Source organism: Amblyomma mixtum, chromosome 7, assembly GCF_055824585.1.
Source record: "Amblyomma mixtum isolate Tamu chromosome 7, ASM5582458v1, whole genome shotgun sequence".
NCBI lineage: Eukaryota > Metazoa > Arthropoda > Arachnida > Ixodida > Ixodidae > Amblyomma > Amblyomma mixtum.
The window spans coordinates 151,946,638-151,967,031 of NC_143018.1; the positions used below are offsets into that span (position 1 = coordinate 151,946,638).

Below are 20,394 nucleotides of genomic sequence, written 5' to 3' on the forward strand. Positions count from 1 at the left end.
TCGCCTCCCGGTGCCGGCTCCACGGGGGCTCGAGACAAGCAGTCAGCATCATGGTGTTTGCGGCCGGACTTGTAGGTGATGGTGACGTCGTACTCCTGTAGCCGAAGGCTCCACCGAGCAAGGCGGCCTGCTGGATCCTTAATATTGGCGAGCCAGCACAGCGAATGGTGATCGGTGACGACACGAAAAGGGCGACCGTACAGATAGGGCCGGAATTTGGTGATGGCCCAGATGACAGCGAGGCACTCTTTCTCAGTTGTCGAGTAATTGCCCTCCGCCTGCGAAAGAGCTCGGCTGGCATACGCAATAACCCTCTCAGCGCCGTCCTGGAATTGCACCAGCACTGCTCCTATTCCTTTGTTGCTGGCGTCCGTGTGGAGTTCAGTGTCGGCGTCTTGATCAAAATGGCCTAGTATGGGGGATGTTGCAAGGGCGTGTTTTAATTGGCGGAATGCTGATTGTTGCTCCTCGGTCCACTCAAAGACAACGTTATCCTTCGTCAGGCGGTAAAGTGGCGCCGCGATCTGGGCAAAGTTCCGTACGAAACGTCGGAAGTATGCGCAGAGACCAAGAAAGCTTCTGACGGTCTTCTTGTCCGACGGTGGAGGGAAGGATGCGACGGCGGCCGTTTTCTCGGGGTCTGGCTTCACACCCACTTGGCTGACGATGTGACCAAGGAACTTTAGTTCACTGTATGCGAACCGGCACTTCGAAGGCTTGAGCGTGAGTCCGGCGTTCAGAAGAGCTTGAAGAACCGCTTCAAGACGCACCAGATGGTCTGCGAAAGTGCTTGAGAAGATGACAACGTCATCCAGATACACGAGACATGTCTGCCACTTTAGACCGGCGAGCACAGTATCCATGACTCGTTGAAATGTCGCGGGCGCTGTACACAGGCCAAACGGCATCACCTTAAACTCGTAGAGGCCATCCGGGGTTATAAATGCAGTCTTTTCGCGGTCGCGCTCATCCACTTCAATTTGCCAGTATCCACTCTTCAAGTCGATGGACGAGAAATAGCGGGCATGACGAAGACGGTCTAGGGTGTCGTCGATGCGTGGTAGTGGATACACGTCCTTCTTGGTCACCTTGTTGAGTCGCCGGTAGTCGACGCAAAATCGTAGGGTCCCGTCTTTTTTCTTCACTAGTACTACAGGTGCGGACCACGGACTGTTGGATGGTTGGATGACGTCGTCCTTTATCATTTCGCGCACTTGCTCCTGTATGGTTTCCCTTTCCTTCAAGGAAACACGGTACGGCGGCTGACGAATCGGGTGCGTTGCGGTGTCGACAATAATTCGATGCTTGGCGACGGGTGTCTGGCGAACTCGGGATGTCGTCGCGAAACAGTTATTGTACCGATGCAAAAGAGAGAGCAGTTCACGTGTTTGGGAAGGCTCAAGTTTGGGGTCGATATCCAGGGGCAACGTTGCAGGGTCTCGAGACTCGGACGGGGCCGCCTCTGTAGGCAGCGCAACAGCTTCACGAACGCCGCTAAGTTCTTCCATTTGGGCTATAACTGACCCTTTTGTCAGGTGCTGCGGCTCGTTCCTGAAGTTGGTCACGAAGATGTTGGCACACCCTCGTCGAACATTTGCGACCCCTCGCGCAACACCAATGCCACGCGTAAGTAACAGCTGGACACTGCCTTCCAGAACGCCTTCTCCACATGCTGTTGTATCGGCTCGGACCGGCAGGAAAACTGTCGACAACGGCAGCAAGTGGACATGGTCGGCATCAACTTTCATCGCAAAGCCTGTGGCCCGAGGCGGTACTGGCGATGAAGAACGTGCGCGGAGGGTCAACCTGTTCTGCCCTATGTCGATTACGGCGCCATATTCACGGAGAAAATCCATGCCCAGAATAACATCTTTAGAGCAATTCTCCAATATCACGAATGTGGCGGGGCACGTCTCACCGTGGATCTCGACGCGGGCAGTGCACTTGCCAACAGGGTTTACGATGTGGCCTCCCGCGGTACGTATGGGCGGTCCGTCCCACTGGGTGGTAACCTTGCGAAGACGCCGAGAGAAACTTCCGCTGAAGACCGAGTAATCGGCGCCGGTGTCCACAAGCGCCGTTACGTCGCGTCCGTCGATCAGAATGTGCACATTGCTAGAGGTTACAAAACGATTCGCGCTTCCAAGGATGCCATCGGTCGAGCTGGGACATTCCAACGTAGGCGGAGGTTCTTTACTTCGTGCGACTCCGGCAACGCCACCTCCAGGCGTCGCCGTACTCAGTTTTCCCGAAGTGGCGAAAGGCTCTCACGGCGAGACCCGCGAGAAGGGGATGGTGGGCGGCGAGGTGGCGGCGACCGGGAGGTGCGAGGAGAAGCTATAACCGGTGATGGAGAACGTCGAAGGTAGTCTTGTATGTCGCGAGGCTGTTCACCGTAGCGGGGGCACGGATCAGCCCGGTTAAAACCCCTTAGGCCAAGCTCGCGGTATGGACAGGAGCGATACATGTGGTCAGGCTCACCGCAGTGAAAACACAATGGTCGCCGGTCCGCAGTCCTCCAGATGTCGGTCTTCCTGCGTCTCGGCGGTCCCAGGCGGGCATCAGACGGGTGCAGGAACTCGCGGCGTTGAAGGCCAGAATCGGGAGCGCTCTGGACTTGGCGATGGGCGGGAGGCGGACGACGAACTGCGGCGGCGTAGCTCAGAGTTGGTGGGTCGGCTGCAGCTACAATTGGGACGTCTTCTGGCGCCAGCGTGTGTCGCAGTTCCTCGCGAACGGCCGACGCGATGGAGACAGAGGCGGGCTGCTCAGGAGAAGGGAAGAGCTTTTTCAGCTCCTCGCGGATGACGTCGCGAATTATTTCTCGAACATCGGCTAGACCAACTCCGCCCAGGCCAGACGAGGCAAGACTTGAGACGGCAGGAAGGGCGCTCAGTCTCTGAAAGTGACTGGTTCTTGTCGCCAATGCGTGCTCGATATTTGTAGCTTCGGCGACAAATCCGGCTACTGTGGTCGGAGGATTGCGTATGAGGCCTCCAAAGATGTCATTCCGGACACCCCTCATCAACGCCCGTACCTTTTTCTCCTCAGTAGCCCGCGGGTCAGCGCGGGCACTCAGACGCAGCACGTCTTCGACGAAGCTCCTGACGCTTTCGGTGGGTCTCTGGATGCGAGCGTGGAGCAGATCTTCTGCTTGCTGTCGCCGGTGTTGGTTCGCGAACGTGCGCACCAGTTCGCTCTTGCATGTCTCCCATGATGTTAAAGAAGCCTCATGGTTCTCAAACCAATACTTTGCTGTGGCTTCCAGGGAGAAGTACAGATTCTGCAGGCATTGGTCGGGAGTCCACCCGTTATGTCGAGCTACTCTTTCATAGTGCTGGACCCAGTCTTCAACATCGTCGAGGCCATCGCCACGGAACGGGACGACAGATCTTGGAGTGACAGGCACGTAGACGATCCTCGACGCAATCGCGGGGTCGGTTTTTTGTGACTGGGACGCCATGGTGACGTTGGCTGTCCTAGATGTCCGCGATCCCTCGGGCAAGAGTCCGAATTTCGGCGCTTGGCCTTGCTGACGTCGGCTAGCGCGAGTCTCAGTTTCTGCCGAGGGCTCCTCCAACTACGAGCGGGGTGCGCTGCATGAGATGCGTTACCCAGCACCTCCACCAAATGTCACGGCTTGACGTACAGGCCGGCGGCGAGAACGGGTGAAGACAGAGAGCACAGAACAAAACAGGCGGGTCCACCAGCAGCAACGTCGTCGTCGGCGCGCCGCAATCGCTACTCGTCTTTTTCTTCCACTCGCGACAGTATAGTGCTACCGAACATTGATTGTGTTGATCAGCGCCAATCTCGTCCATAGCGGAGTACGTAGTAGGTCCTGTATTACCGGTAGTGCCACTTAGGAACGCGATCACTACGGGGAACGAATCCTGTTCTGGAGAAGGGTGCCTTTAGGGCGGTATTCGCCGGGATTGTGAAGCACTCCAGTCCTGTCTAGACAATTCCATCGACAGTCACATTTTTTTTTCTTGGGAGTGGGCGGGGGAGGGATGGGGGGGGGGAAGGGTGAGGAACTCCGGTGCTACCGAGATTAAGCCAGTTGTTTTTGCACACGATTTGGATGCTGTACCTTATCCGCCATCGCTGCATGCCGTAATAAATTTCTTCATTTTTGAAATGAAATAACACGCAACTCATGCTATGCAAAGGATCGGATCTCACCGTAAAAGGCGTTTAATCCTCTGCTGTATAGGTGATTTCTTTTTAACTTTTTTTTAAGTATGGTAAAATAATTGCCAATTCCGAGATACAATGTCCTGAAGTAAAACATGGGCTGTGAGGGACGAATAAGTGGAGTGCTTTCTACCTTATCTACGATAATACATGCAATGGACCTGCGCAAATGTGCCAATGGTTTTGCGGTCATCATGATAAAGGGTAAATATCCGAAATTTACAAAAATATAAGATCCTCTAAGTAGTAGACCATCTCTCTGGAACTCTCGAATTTACTTCCTGCACCGGTGGCATGCTTAATAGAATAAGCGAGTCTAAAATTGTTTCTGAGTTTCTTTGAGCTACATCCTTCGGTTCAGACTAACATGGCTTCCGTGAGCTGCACAGGTCACTTGATCGCGTGCTATAGCATGTTCACAAGTAATTACAAACTGGTCGCGGAGAGTTACTTCTGAAATCGCAAGAGTTGTTGATGTCAGCACAGACAGTCTGTAAGCTAGGCCAACTGCAGAAGCTTCCACGTCCGCATTGAATGAAGTTTGATTTAACAAGAGCAATCATGCAGTTACAGTGCTTTAAAAGGTGCTTTGACAATTTTATTTCAGGCTTAAGCCGTTACGGTCGGAAGAAATAACTCTCCTAACACGTACCAGTGAGTAAGGGTAATCTGCGCTGGGGCTGTCCAAGAATGACGGGGGCATCATCAGGCAGTTTGGACTATCCTTGTCCTCGCCAACCTGGTGTGCAATGCCAATGAGGATGTCCACGGGAGCCTTCCTGCGCCAACGTAACATTCCACTCGAGCTGCGATTCAAGAAGACCTGCACTGCATCAGCATATAAAACATGATTTAGCGCCTCTGTCGAAAGTGCGGCAGCTGGGAACGTAGAGGATTTATAGAGTGATAGAGATAAAATTGGGAATTCACTGCATAATACTACGTAGATGCTCAAAGATAGCGTAATATTTATTTATTTATTTATTTATTTAGCAATACTGTAAGCCTTTGACAGGCCTATACAGGCAGTGGGTTACAAAGGTATTCACAATGTACAACACTTTGTAAAATATATAGTCGCTCTGCACTCGAGATCGCAGCAGCCTAATGAGAGCGTGACCATGTTCGTTGAGGACATGATGCGCTTCTTCAGTCGAGCCGACCCTGCTATGGCCGAGGGAAAGAAAGTGTGGCACCTGATGCGGGGCGTTAAGGAGCAGCTGTTTGCTGGACTTGTCCGCGACCCTCCAAGGACAGTGGCCGATTTTACGAAGGAGGCAGTGAGCATGGAACGCTCCTTGCAGGAACGCGGTGCACAGTACGGCCGGCAGGCTAGTATGGCAGCCGCTCAAGCCTGCACGCCTACGACGCTGCCTCCTGAAGATCTTCGAGACCTTGTAAGGAGCATCGTTCGCGAAGAACTCGCGAAACTCCGCTTCGAAGCTCCACAGGCCAGCGTCGCCGCCCTGTCGGACGTGGTACGGGATGAAATCCGTCGAGTGGTGCAGCCAGCACCAGTTGTTCCGGAGCCGCAACCCTACATCATGACCTACAGCGAGGCACTTCGACGGCCTGCGGCAGTGGCACAAGCTTTTTCACCTGTGCCGGCTGTGCAGTACCCACGTCCAACTGTGCCCACCACCGTGCCGCAGGAATTCCGGCCCGCCATGCGTAAAGCGGACATGTGGCGAACGCCGAGGAACCGGCCACTCTGCTACCACTGCGGTGAGCCCGGCCACATCCTGCGCCACTGCCCCTACCGTCGGATGGGTTTAAGGGGTTTCTCTTCATACGCTCCTCGACCACGCTACGGCGAGCGACCCCAGGAGATTGAACAATACCTGACGTCCAACGTGCAGGCTCAGACCGTGCCGCGACGCCAGTCTCGATCCCCATCGCCCAGGAGACTCTTCTCCCAGCCGCCTGTCGACCACTGGCGAATTCAGAGGCAGGTCCCCACGGCGGGAAAACTAAAGACGGCGTCCTCTGGGGGTAGGGCCGCCGCAGCTAGAAAGAAACAAGAGCCTCCACTCGACGATCTGCAGCGACGACGAGACCAACGACCACCTGACCCGACGAGCCCACCGCCGACGAAGAGCCAGCAGTTGGCTTCTACGGAAATTCCAGTAACCGCCGATAACTGTGAAGTAACCGCACTGGTAGATACCGGCGCTGATTTCTCTGTGATAAGCAGCCGGCTAGCCACGACCCTTAGAAAGGTTTTGACACCTTGGACTGGGCCCCAGATCCGCACAGCCGGCGGCCATGTTGTGACGCCGACCGGCGTTTGCACCTTACGAATTCAGATCCGCGGCGTCACTTTCCCCGGCTGCTTTGCTGTGCTTCCTGAGTGTTCTAAAGACCTGATTCTCGGTCTGGATTTCCTACAGGAATATGGGGCTGTCATAGACTTTAAGGAGCTGATCGTCTCGTTTGCCGCACACCGTACTGTTGGCGACGAACCGCAGCAACGCAGGACTAAGTTGCGGGTCTGCGATGATAACGTGGTGATTCCGTCGAGAACCACCATGCTAGTAACTGTGGAGTGCGATGACAGCGCCGGCACTCATGGCATCGCTGAAGCCAACATGTCACTGCTCCTGGGTCGGCAAGTGTGTGTAGCTCGCGGGCTTATAGAACTGAACAATAAGCGAGCCGAACTACTGATAACAAATTTCGGTTGTGAACCCCGACGTTTAGCGGCCAACACAACGATTGCTTATTTTGAAGAACTCGGGGAATGCACCGGAGAGTACGCGTTGACAGGGACTACGAAGTCCGTGGAATCAACGAATGCTCCGGTTAAACTCGACGTGAACCCGAATCTCCTGCCTAGTCAAAAACGCAACCTGCAGACTGTCATTGACTCTTTCCAGGACTGTTTTGCGTCAACCTCCAGAGTTAGGCAAGCGCCGATAACAAAACATCAAATTATAGTTGATGAAAGCCAGAGACCATTACGCCAGTCGCCGTACCGGATATCTTCAAAGGAACGGGATGCAATTCGAAGGCAAGTTCAAGAAATGCTCCGCGACGACGTGATCCAGCCATCGAAGAGCCCGTGGGCGTCGCCTGTGGTCCTAGTTGCAAAGAAAAATGGGACCCTCCGGTTTTGTGTTGATTACCGACGTCTGAAGAAAGTCACTAAGAAAGATGTTTATCCTTTGCCGCGCATTGATGACTCCCTAGACCGTCTGCGCCACGCCAGATACTTTTCATCACTCGATTTACGCAGCGGCTACTGGCAGATAGAGGTGGACGAACGTGACCGGGAGAAGACCGCATTTATTACCCCGGACGGCTTGTACGAATTCAGGGTGCTCCCCTTCGGCCTATGCTCAGCTCCGGCAACTTTCCAACGGAAGATGGACACTGTGCTTTCTGATCTCAAATGGCAGTCGTGTCTTGTGTACCTGGATGATGTTGTCATCTTCTCCGACACTTTCGAAGAACACCTCAGCCGCTTACGCGCTGTTTTCGAAGCTATCCGTTCAGCTGGTCTCTCCCTTAAGCCCGAGAAATGTCACTTCGCTTTCCAGGAGCTGAAGTTTTTGGGCCACGTTGTGAGCGCCAAGGGCGTTAGTCGAAACCCCGACAAGACTGCCGCCGTCGCTTCTTTTCCCATTCCTGCTGACAAGCGAAGTGTGCGCCGTTTTCTGGGTCTCTGCGCCTACTATCGGCGCTTTGTGAAGAACTTCTCCCGAATAGCTGAGCCCCTTACTCGCCTCACCAAAGATAACGAACCGTTCGTCTGGGGTCGGGAGCAACAACATGCCTTTGAAGAGCTACGCACGCGTCTTCAAAATACACCCATACTTGGGCACTTCGATGAGGCAGCTGACACAGAACTGCACACAGACGCGAGTAACGTTGGCCTTGGTGCGGTACTTGTACAGTGGCAGGATGGTGTCGAACGCGTAATCGCTTACGCAAGCCGCACGTTATCACGGTCTGAGGTGAATTATTCCACCACCGAAAAAGAATGTCTAGCTATTGTGTGGGCAGTAACGAAATTTCGACCCTATTTGTATGGCCGCCCTTTCCGAGTGGTGAGCGACCACCACTCGCTGTGTTGGTTGGCAAATATCAAGGATCCCTCAGGGCGACTCGCACGCTGGAGCCTCCGACTGCAAGAATTTGATGTCACCATCGTGCATAAATCAGGGCAAAAGCACAGTGATGCAGACTGTTTGTCCCGTACCCCACTTCCTGCCAGTCCCGTGGACCTCGATGACGATTCCCTTTTCCTTGGGGTCATTTCCGCGTCCACCCTGGCTCACCGCCAACGAGACGACATTGAATTACGGTCCTTGATTGACTATCTTGAAGGAAGCGCTCAGACTCCGCCCCGCATCTTCTCACGCGGCCTGTCATCATTCTGCTTACGGGAGGGTATCCTGTACAAAAAGAACTATAGGTCGACGGAGCCTGCCTATCGGCTCGTTATCCCTAATGCCTTTCGCGATGAAGTTTTGCAGGCGTCCCACGATGATCCTTCGTCTGGTCACCTTGGTTTCTCCCGAACGTTGGCCCGCATACGGCAAAAATATTACTGGCCCAAGCTCGCGGAGGTTGTGAAACGCTACGTCCGAACTTGCCGCGAGTGACAACGTCGCAAGACGTCGTGGACTAAGCCGGCCGGAGTTTTGCAGCCTATTGATCCACCAAAAGTTCCTTTCTACCAAGTCGGCATGGATTTACTCGGCCCCTTTCCGGAGTCTTCGCTGGGTAACCGGTACATTGTGGTCGCCACCGACTACCTCAGTCGATACCGTGAGACGAAAGCTGTTCCCCGCGGAACAGCTGCGGAAATTGCCACCTTCTTCATGCACAACATCGTGCTTCGTCATGGCGCACCCACGGTCGTTATAACTGACAGAGGAACGGCCTTTACCTCGGCGCTGACACAGGAAGTTATGCGACTCAGCGGCCCGAGTCACCGACGAACAACAGCTTATCACCCCCAAACTAATGGACTCACTGAGCGCCTAAATAAGACGATCGCCGACATGATTTCCATGTATGTCGACGACGACCACCGCAACTGGGATGCAGTACTCCCTTACGTTACGTTCGCATATAACACCGCGCTGCAAGAGACTACTCACTTCACACCATTTCGCTTAGTCCATGGTCGCGAGGCCGTGACAATGCTCGACGCCATGCTGCTTCCTGGTAGTGAAAACTCCACTGTCGTGGGGGCCGACCGCTTTGTTCACGAAGCCGAGGCCGCCCGCCAACTTGCTCGGCAGCATATCCGGCATCAACAAGAAAAAGACGCTCGCCGTTACAACCATCGCCACAGGGATGTTACTTACCAGCCCGGAGAACATGTTTGGGTGTGGAGCCCAGTCCGTCAACGAGGGCGCTCTGAAAAGCTTCTTCGGCGGTGCTTTGGCCCCTATGAAGTGTTACGCCAACTCGGCGAGGTAAACTATGAAGTTCTCCCTCAAGGAACTGTTCGTTCCTCTAGGCGACCAACGTCACTAGAACTTGTTATCTGAAACAGAACATCATTCCAACCAAAATCAAACGGTAGAAAAGAGCAGGAAAAAAAGAAGAAAAAAAAAAGCTTCCGCATTATGGCACTGAGTGAAACAAAGATTCTACCTTATTGACAAAGCTAGACACAGAATCGTCGTCAACAACATCCCCTGGAAATGAATTCCAAATCTCTACGGACGACGGAAAAAAAGAAAACTTAAAAGTATTGCACCGTGTGACGTATGGCCGGATGTGCTTATCATGATTTTTTCGTTTAGTGTGACGGTGTGATGGCTGCAGATACTGATCTTTGTTGATGCGCAGCGACCCATGGTAAAGCACGAAAAGAAACTTCATGGCGGCAACATGACGCCTGCTCGCAAGTGTGGGAATGCCTGCTTGTGTTGTAAGAGCACTGACACTTTCAAACCGGGAGTACTTCGAGTAGATAAATCGTAGTGCTTTATTTTGCACCCTTTCCAATGAATCTGTCAGGTACTGTTGATGCGGGTTCCAGACTATGCTACCATATTCCAGAATTGGTCGAACTAGAGTTTTGTAGGCTTTAAGTTTTACTTCAGGAGGAGCCTTGCCTAATTTTCTTCGTAAAAATCGTAGTGTTTTAAACGCTTTTGCACAGGTGTTGTTAATATGTACATCCCATTTCGTTGTGCGTGTAAGTGTTACCCCTAAATACTTAACAGTGTCTGTTTGGCTGAGAACGGACCCCCCTAATGTGTAGCTAAACCTTAACAACGATTTTTTATGACTTACACTTAAATGCTTAGTTTTTTCTGCGTTTATTTTCATGCCCCACGTTTCGCACCAGAGAGCAATGTTATTTAATGACATATTGAGTTTCCATTGATCCTCGACTCCCCGCACGACTGTGTAAATCACACAGTCGTCAGCAAAAAGCCTGATTTTCACCCCATCGACAATACAAGAGCTAACATCATTAATATATATAAGGAATAATAAAGGTCCCAGGACGGATCCCTGCGGCACACCTGAAACTACTTCGAGGTTCTCCGATTCATTATTTAGAACCACATATTGGGTGCGATTTGACAGATAAGCTTCTATCCATGCTATTACTTCCGAATTAATGCCAAGGAGCTTTAGTTTGTGAATTAATTTACAGTGCACAACACGGTCATCAGCCTTAGAAAAATCAATAAAAATGCTGTCAACTTGTTCTCGGGAATTGATTGCTCTCGTGAAGTCATGCGTTATTTCTAATAATTGCGTGACTGTGGACAGCCCTTCTCGGAAACCGTGTTGGGTCGGATTCAATAAGTTGTTTTCTTCCAAGTAACTCATAATTGCTTTGTTAATAATGTGCTCCATAACACGCTTCCGACAGCCTGCGCCATTTACCTCTTCATTCTTGATTCTTCTGCAGATATGTTGTCCCTTCCAACGCAAGTAGTTGTAGCAGTAGTAGTAGTAGTACGTTTATTTGGCCATATTATATACAATATGCCCTCGAGGTGAGGCTAAAGGAGGTAGACCAAGCATGCCTCCTGACAAGCCTACACCCCGATCAACACATCAGTAATCAAGACTATTTAAATTAGGCGAAACCAACCGCTATCACATCATTTTGTCTGAAGCTCCGAGGGTACCTTGGTTCCTTCCTCTGCCTGGAATTCGCTTCCGCCGAATAATTGTCAGACCATAAGGAGAACGGTGTTTTGCACAAGGTCTAAATTCAACTGGGGCGTTTACCTATCTATTCTTGCAGTGTTTGTTTCTAGACCACATTTTTTTCGAATTCCACTTTATTTCTAATCACTACATATAAGATATGGTTTTATGGGGTGTAAAGTCTGAAAGCAACGGATGTCTTTGAGGGACGCCGTAGTGTAGGGCTCCGGATAACCTCGACCACCTGGGGTCCTTTAACGTGCGTTGACATCGCACAGTGCACGGGCGTCTAGCGCTTCACGTCCAACAAAATACTACCGCCGAGTCCGGGATCGAACCCGCGTCTTTCAGGTCAGCAGCCGAGAACCATAACCACTGGGCTACCGCGGCAGCTCACGTTTAGCATATGTAAGTTCGATTACGAACGTGGTCTTCTCTCTCTCACCTTATTTCGTGTACAATAAAGTTCGCAACTGTTTCATCAATTACGGGGATTAGGATTGCTGTGGAGGCTCGTTTGACGTTGGCATTCGCCTTGTCCTGCATCAAAGCGGCGAGCGCCTGCAAATCAAAACCAGAAAACTAATTACATGTGAAAGAAGTCGCAGGCGACGCTCAGTGTAATGGCCACATTTATTTTTCGGATGAAGCGAGCATCTCCCGCGCGAAATATTGCGGTAGCTGACTCGTGATGTAGTTGGTTACTCCTGCGACGTGCGACTAGCCAACTGATGGGGACACAAAGTGGGCTGAAATGCATGCCTGGTGAGTCTGCGCGTACTAAAGCAGCGTACACTTCATCGGGAACTTTCCCCTCTTTGAGACGTTCTTACGTGGCTCTAAGTAGCCACCAAATAGAATAAAGCAATAAGTTTCACTTGAATCCTGTTTACCTCCGAGCTATTCAGATTGCTTGCGCTTCACAACAAGCACTGAAATCCGAGTACATGGGCGTTTATGTATTTCGAATCCATAAAAGTGCGTTCGCCGCATCAGGGACTGCTTGCATCCGCAGCAATAGCAAACAGCAAGGGCACTGATCCATCGGACCGTATAAAAATGCGCGGAGAAAACAAACCATATCAGGGGTGACACTTACCCGTACGCTTTTAATCAACTCCACCATATCGCTTTCCATGACACCAAATGCTGGCGCATTAATGTGGCCATAATGAGAAATGCGGTTCTTCCACAAAACATTCAACTGCCGCTTCGTAGCAGGCTCAGCCGCTAATGATGTATTTTTCCGTTGCCTGTCCAAAAAGAGGTACAGTATAAATATGTAACAGCTGTCACAATACTGATTTTTCTTTAAGACTGCAGTGAAGAAGTGAAACCAGAGGCATCAACGAGCCTATTTCGGGTGGAACCAACCGCTAGGACGACACTAAACTTTAGCTGTATTGTGGGAACCTCGACGAGGGTGCCAATTTCTAGCTATTAACACATATGCGAATGTAAAGGCAGCTTCTTTAAAAGATTTAAGATATTGCCGCAACGCATTACTGGCGACGCCTAGTAATCGCGCTCAGGAGGCTGGCGCGCGCTCTTCTTCGCCCGAGAGCTCGTTCGCTAGTCGGTTAGCCGGCCGGGCCGTTTCCGCTGGCGCTTGGACGTTGTGGCAAATATAAACCTGCCTACCTGCTTCTGTGACATTTTGGTGGAGCTTGCTGAGTACATCCCATGTCCGAAGAGCTTTTGGGTTCCTCCGAAGCCCCGCTACACACCGTGGACACACCTGTGCACAAGGCCAGCCGCCGCTTGAGAGGCTTAGCTCCCGAGTGTGGTCCCCTTTTTTCCTTACGGCGGACCATGACGACTACAGAGGCAAGCCAGCCCGTTCACCTTCCAGTGAATGCCCAGCCGCTGTTCTTCCATGCTCCGGTATGCCCACGCCGTCCCATGGCGACAAATTTGAGGATGTTGTGAGGATTTGAGGATTTGAGGAATTTAATAACTGGTTGACCAACTACGACCGGGTCGCTGCGTTTAATGCGTGGGACGAGGAGCGAGAATTGCGGAACATTTATTTTTCACTTGAAGACGCCGCCAAGATGTGGTTCGAAAACCACGATACTACCATCACCACCTGGCAAGATTGCCGGCAAAAGCTGCTCAGCACATTCGGCAACGACGCAAGAAAAGAGATGGCTGAACTGGCTCTACAGTCCCGAGCGCAGCGGCCCAATGAGAGCGTCGCCATGTTAGTAGAAGAAATGACTCGGCTCTTCAACCGCGCGGATCCGTCCATGTCGGAGGCAAAGAAGGTGCGCCATTTTATGCGTGGCGTTAAAGAACAGATCATCGTCGGCCTTGTACGTGACCCTCCATGCACTGTGGCTGATTTTAAGAAGGAGGCGACAAGTATGGAGCGTGCCCTACAACAGCGATTCGTACAATTTGATCGTTCTGCGAACATCACTGCTGTGGACTTCCGTTTGCCGATGAACGGCAACGAGAGTGGCGCCCTTCGCGAGCTTGTCCGAAGCATCGTACGTGAAGAACTGCAAAAGCTGCCCTTTCTCGAGCAACACCCGCGTGTCGGAGGCATCTCGGATGTTATACGTGAAGAGCTCCGGCAAGCAGTGCCATAAATATCATCCCCCCAGCCGCCTGCGCCGCAAGTCATGTCTTACAGCGACGCTTTGCGGACCCCTGCGCCAGCACCGCCGGCACCCTACAGGCCCGCTCCTCTCGTCCGTCCTGCACCCCGACATGCAGCTCCGGCTGATGCACCCGACACTCGACCGCCCGTTTGCAAAGCACACGTGTGGCGTACGCCGAACAATCTACCTCTGTGCTTCCACTGCGGCGAAGCCGGATACGTACTGCGCCACTGTCCATACCGTCAGATGGGCTTGCGCGGATTCTCACCGGATGCCCCTCGGCCGCGCTATGGTGAACGACCTCGGGACATCGACCAGTACCTAAGCGCCAACGTCCCATCTGCGTTCCCACCGCGACGCCAGTCCAGGTCGCCATCGCCGCGACAGTTTTCCCCCAACCGGCGTACTTCCTTCAGGCAGTCCCCAAGTCCGCGCCGGGAAAACTGAGGACGGCGACTCTCGGAGGTAGAGCCGCCGTCAATGAGCACTACGACCAACATCCTCCATTCGCCGATTCGATCAAACATTCCGACCTCCGACCCCCCGCACCGACCAGCAGTCCGACCACTTTCCGACGATCGCCGCAGTTTTCCTCCGACGCCCCCAATCGACGCACCGAACCACCAACGAGTCCGACGACCTCCCGACGATCACAGAAGCTTACCTTCGACGCCGCAATTCGACGCACTGAACGACCCGTCAGTCCGACGATCCGTGATACGGCGCACTTGGTCGACGGTGAGCTTCTTTCCGCTGAGATACCGATCGTCGTTGACAACCACCATACGACTGTCCTTGTAGATACCGGCGCTGATTTTTCCGTTATGAGTCGTGGCCTTGCTACAATCCTACGTAATCATTGGGCAACCGCTACATTATAGTCGCCACTGATTACCTCACCCGCTATTGTGAAACCAAAGCTCTTCCCAGCGGCACTTCTACTGATATTGCGAACTTTTTCATCTTTAACCTAATCCTTCGTCATGGTGCCCCTGCGGTCGTTTTAACTGACAGAGGCACTGCATTTACTTCAGCTCTAACCCAGGAAGTCATGCGGCTCAGTGGCACTTGTCATCGCAGAACAACAGCTTACCATCCTTAATGGCCTTACTGAGCGACTCAATAAGACCATCGCCGATATGCTTTCAATGTACGTCGACGAAGACCATAAGAACTGGGACCAGGTATTACCGTATGCAACATTTGCGTATAATACCGCAGTCCAGGAAACGACCCGCTCCACCCCGTTTCGTTTGGTGTACGGTCGCGAAGCCGTTAACCATGCTGGACGCAATGTTACTGCCCGATGTCGCCCTCCCATCAGTTGCCGGCGCTGACAAATTCGTCCAGCATGCTGAGGCCGCCCGTCAGCTAGCTCGAATGAGACTCCGGACGCAGCAGCTTAAAGACGCTCAACGCTATAACCTTCGTCACAGGGAGGTAATTTACAACCCTGGCGATCAAGTCTGGGTGTGGGTTCTTGTTCGCAAGCGGGGTCGCTCCGAGAAGCTTCTGCGCCGCTACTTCGGCCCGTACGAAGTGCTGCGCAAACTCAGCGACGTCACCTACGAAGTGATTCTGCAAGGAACTGTTCGTATGTCCCGCCGGCAAACACAGTCGGAAGTCGTACACGTTGCCCGGATGAAGCCCTTCCACGCCCGCTAGGTCAAGCCTACGGTTCTGCTTGACCTCGCCACGCAGCATCGGGACGATGCTTTTTCCACCGGGAGGGGCAATGCCGCAACGCATTACTGGCGCCGCCTAGTAGTCGCGCTCAGGAGGCTGGCGCGCGCTCTTCTTCGTCCGAGAGCTCGCTCGCTAGTCGGTTAGCCGGCCGGGCCGTTTCCGCTGGCGCTTGGACGTTGTGGCAAATATAAACCTGCCTACCTGCTTCTGTGACAATATTTTTAATGAAGCGGCGACAATTCTGCGATACGTTTTTTCATAGCGCTTTTTTTCAGAGGCCCTATACCTGGAGCCTTTGACGTAATAAATTAACAAATACAAAGCCAATATTCTCAGCATCTGGGTAGCCGTCGTCGTTGTAGGGCCAGTTTAGACGTGGCAACGCAGTCCAGCGCTCACAGGTGATTCCGTGATCCTCCCGCGCATTTGGACCGGTCGAGGGCGGCGCCTCTTCTTCGGCTAACCGTTCCGCTGCGCCTTTCACCGTGATAGCGAAGCCAAAACAGCCCCAATGAAACGCACTGAAGCACACTTCTCAGGCGCAGTACTTTTGAAAAAACTTGCTCATGACGCAACCGAACCCAATTCAGGGAATGTCGTCAGCACAACCTACTGCAAATTCTGTAACGTCTTACACCGCCCATGCGCAGCATGTCAGGCTGGCGTCTACTGTCGCTCACAAGGCAGTGAATTTGTGCCTCCATCAAGTGCTCTTCATCTCAGGCATGTCCCGACATTAAAAACTGGTTCGTTAAGCGCTTGTAAAGGTCAGCAGGGCAGGGAACCCCACAGGCAACTCACGCGTAGTCGATGCCGATGCCGTATTTTGTGATCTCGTCTTCAGCAGCCAGGCGAAGGAAGTGTTCGAATACCTCTTTGAAAGGTGCATTAAGTGTGCTCCCACCTGGCTTGTAGAGAGAGTCGAAGAAGATGACGGTGCACAGCCCGTCACGCAGTGTCCCCAAAGCGCTGGCGTTGAAGTGGTCGCCTAATGTGCAGATGAGGGTCCCGCGGGGTTGTGCCGGACCTTTGCACGCGCAACAAAAGATTACCTGTAAAACTCTCCAAGCAGTATTAGAGCATCGCTGACAAGTGTATTCGACACTTTACTCCCTTTTTACTTCCATACTACGCCCACCGCAGGACGAAGGCCTCTCACGTGTCTCTCCAATTAAACCTCTGCATTGCCAGCTGCGGCCACCGTAACCCCGTAAACTTAACATAATCAGCCCACCTAACTTTCTGCCCGCCCCCTCCCCCCCATGCTACGCTTGCCTTCTCTTGGAATCCACTCCGTTACCCTTAAGGACCAGCGGCTATCTTGCCTTTGCATTACATGCCCTCCCAAGCTCATTTGTTCCTCATCATTTCGACTAGGATGTCAAAAAACCGCGTTTGTACCGTCACCTACTTTGCCCGCTTCCGATCACTTGACGTTACATCTATCATTTTTCGTTCCATAGCTTGCAGCGATGTACTTTGGAGTGCATACTGCAACCGCGCAAAACGACGAGGGAAGAAGAGAGGAAAGCACAGGACAATACGCGGAATCATGATCCGGATCAGCGGTCACTACCCGCTTTAAGTATACTTATTCTCTTACTACTTCCAGCACCTTGCTACCAATTGCGAACTGCTGTTCACTCGCTAGACTGTTGAACATTACGTTGGTTTTGTGCATGTTAATTTTTATCCCCAGCGTTCTGCTCTACCTGTCTAACTTACTGATCATGCTTTGCAGCTCATCTCCTGAGTGACTTTGCAAGGCAAAGTCATCAGCGAATAGCATATTACGTGTTCACCATTAACTCTCCAACTGTTCCCAATCCAGGCCTCGGAACACTTTCTGTAAACAGGCGGTGAGTAGTACTGGCGAGATCGTGCCTCCTAGCCTGAGACCCTTCCTAATTCGAATTTTATTGCTAACTTTATGAAAGACTATGGCAGCTGTGCAGTCGTTATAGGTATCTTGCAGCATTCTCACTTTAGGCTTTTCTACACCCTGATTCCACAATCACTGCTTAGGGTTCACCTGAGTCAAATGCTTTCTCGTAATTAATCAAAGCCTTATATAGGGGTTTGTTGCATTTTCCGCATTTCTCTCTCACCTGATTGATAGGGTGAATACTGTCTATTTTCGAGTATCCTTTGCGAAAGCCTGCTTGATTATTTGGTTGACTAAAGCCTAAGGTTGTCATGATTCCATTTGCGATTACCTTAGTAAATACTTTGTAGGCAACTGACTGTAAGCTTATTGGTCTGTAGTTTCACAAGTCCTTGTCTCCTTTCTTATGAGTTAACGTTAGTGTTCTTCCGGGCTCCTGGTACGCTCGAGCTTGTCTTGCACTGCGTATACAGGGCGGTTGGTTTTTCTAGCACAATCTTCTCTGTGTCCTTCAAGAGATCTGCTATTATCTGATCCTCTCCAGCTGCTTTCCCCCCTGTGCATTTCTCCTAGGGTTTCTTTACTTCCTCCTTCGGTACTGGCGTGATTTCCTATTGCTGTGCTCTAATACCTTTGTCATTAACGTTCTGATTATATTGGCTAATGCATGGATTTGTGTAGAACTCTTCAGCAGCTTTAACTATCTTATTCGTATTGCTAATGCATGTATTTGTGTAGAACTCTTCAGCAGCTTTAACTATCTTATTCGTATTGCTAATGACATTGCCCTCTTTATCTCCTAAAGGATACGCGTGGTTTTTGCCTATGCCTACTTTTCTCTTCACTGCTTTTAGGCTACCTCCATTCTTAGAGCATACTCGATTTTCGCCATCTAGAACTTCCGTATGTTGGAGCGTAATTAAAACCGATCCGGTGGCATTTTTAGATATTATATTTTTTCGGGAGCCAAAAAGGCGCATTTATTGTCGTGACAATTGCGCTTGAAATTTTCCCCGCCAACTGATGTAACACAACAGCCTTGAAAAGACAATTTTCAAAGGTGCATTGTTCATGCTTATTTTTTTTTTATAACCACAAACGTTCTTCTACCTTTTCAAAAAATTGTTTTAGCTAGTGCTGTTCAAAGGTCACTGACAGGCTAAATTGTTACTTGTACCCTGAAAAATGACACCAAAACAAAACGAAAGGAACAATGCGAGCTGCCTTACGTGCAAAAAGAAAAGACGAGGAAAACCCTGAAGGAGAACATTCCTGTCGCAATGGAGCATTTCAGCGCTTTAGGACCTCGCTTTCTGTACAGAATTTGCAAACTCATATTTGTCGAAATAAAAATTTTGTTATTTGCTGTGTTACGCAAACATGGACAACGATACAGTCAGTGAAATTTTTTTCTTAAAACTTGGCACGCTCATTTATTATATACCGGCAAAGGACAGGGTTAATTGGAGAGACATGGGAGAGGCCTTTGCCCTGGAGTGGGCATAGTCAGGCTGATGATGACGATAATGATGGCTTGCGATGAGCTAGGATTATTGAGATCCAATGAAATTTTCCATGTTGTGGCCTGTTATCTGAATATCCGTGTTTTTGTAAAGTTTTAAGTATGGTTGCAATTTTTTTCTGATAATTGCCTTCTAACTCATAGCAGACTCTTTGCACTGTTTACTGTACAGGCAGTAGGTCGACAACCATAAATTTCAAAGCGTGATGGTGGGCATTCGATTGTAGGCCAGTTACCACTTCTTTTGTGAGAGGCAAATTTAGTGCTTTTCAAAGGGAGACGTTACGATTTAAAGATTACAAAACATTTTTCTGAAACTTTACTCCTCCTGATTGCCTAACAATTCTAAACAGTAAAAGCAATTTTACTCCATCAAATAAACATTTTTCCTTCAAGAGTCGTGTCATACCGTGATGCAAGCTCCAGAAGACCATACTTAAAAGGACTCCGTGATCCCCGCTGGCAAGCGAATGGCAGTGCTGCAGAGCATCAGGGATCCCCGCCGAAAAATATTCCCCGACGCACTGCTGTTTACTTGCGAAGACGGCCAGGAGTGGCGGCACGAACTTTTCATTTTTGTTCTCGTGAAAGATGACACTTGAAATAGAGTCTTTGTCATTAATAGCGCGCAACCTGTCGATAAAGGTCTATTAAATTTATCCTTGTTGCCCCTCTAATGCATATATCAGAGCGGCTGTAAGTAAAAGTTAAGGCTGCGTGTACACAAAAGGTGCTCTAGTGGCCAAAGCAGCCCCTGCAGTGATGCTGTGTTTATTAATGCGAGATCATTATGTGGATCTCTCGCGTCACCAAAAAATGTCCGCAATTTTGTCCGCACGATTACGTCGTTCTGTGAAGATAAATGTGTGATAGTGTGAGTGCGACAGTGCGTGATGAAATTGTGCCGTGGGAAAAATTTGGTTGATAAGGTGTTAGTAGTTAAATAATTAAGTGCGGAAAAGTACGCATAGACGTCAAAATAGCCGCAGTGATCTTAAAGTGTTCGCAAGCACCATTGCCGCACCCTGCCTACAGGGAGTGGGTACAGAAGTATGCACTAAATTGATTGCGCCCCCAAAAATAATTTTATTTTTCGACAACACAAGCAAGAATGTTATGCTTCAACACTTTCAAGCTCGCGTGGGTGGTGTAAGTGAACGTTCTTTGCTGAACGGTGTACCGCGACTCTCGACAGCTGTTTCGTCAGCATGGGGGGGTCTTCTTTCCTTTCGTGAACCTATTTTTGATAAAAGGTGCGAGAAAATTACTGTCGTGTGGAGTTTCGGCACACACACACACACACACACACACACACGCACACGCACACACACGCACACACGCACACGCACACGCACACGCATACG

The 20,394-nt window shown here is 50.9% G+C and overlaps 1 protein-coding gene and 1 long non-coding RNA gene across 2 annotated transcripts in view; one reads left to right on the plus strand and one right to left on the minus strand.

Moving 5' to 3' along the window:
- Positions 1-20,394, plus strand: part of LOC149337878 (uncharacterized) — a 45,096-nt gene that overhangs the window by 21,878 nt on the left and 2,824 nt on the right. The window lies entirely within an intron of this gene.
- Positions 4,645-19,464, minus strand: LOC149337879 (uncharacterized). The gene is made up of 6 exons (XM_089553659.1): positions 19,440-19,464; positions 16,425-16,650; positions 12,431-12,584; positions 11,777-11,892; positions 4,850-4,976; positions 4,645-4,650 (listed from the first exon to the last, which is right to left on the minus strand). Exons 1-6 carry the CDS (start codon positions 19,462-19,464, stop codon positions 4,645-4,647), a joined length of 654 nt encoding a protein of 217 aa, XP_089409785.1.

Bases quoted from the DNA above. Each gene is read 5' to 3' on its own strand.
- LOC149337879 (XM_089553659.1), bottom strand. From the start codon at position 19,464: ATGGTCTTCTGGAGCTTGCATCACG. The intron at 16,651-19,439 runs GTATGACACGAC...GCGCGTGCAAAG, and splicing joins CTTCTGGAGCTTGCATCACG to GTCCGGCACAACCCCGCGGG. The intron at 12,585-16,424 runs GTGAGTTGCCTG...CTTTTTGGACAG, and splicing joins GGCATCGGCATCGACTACGC to GCAACGGAAAAATACATCAT.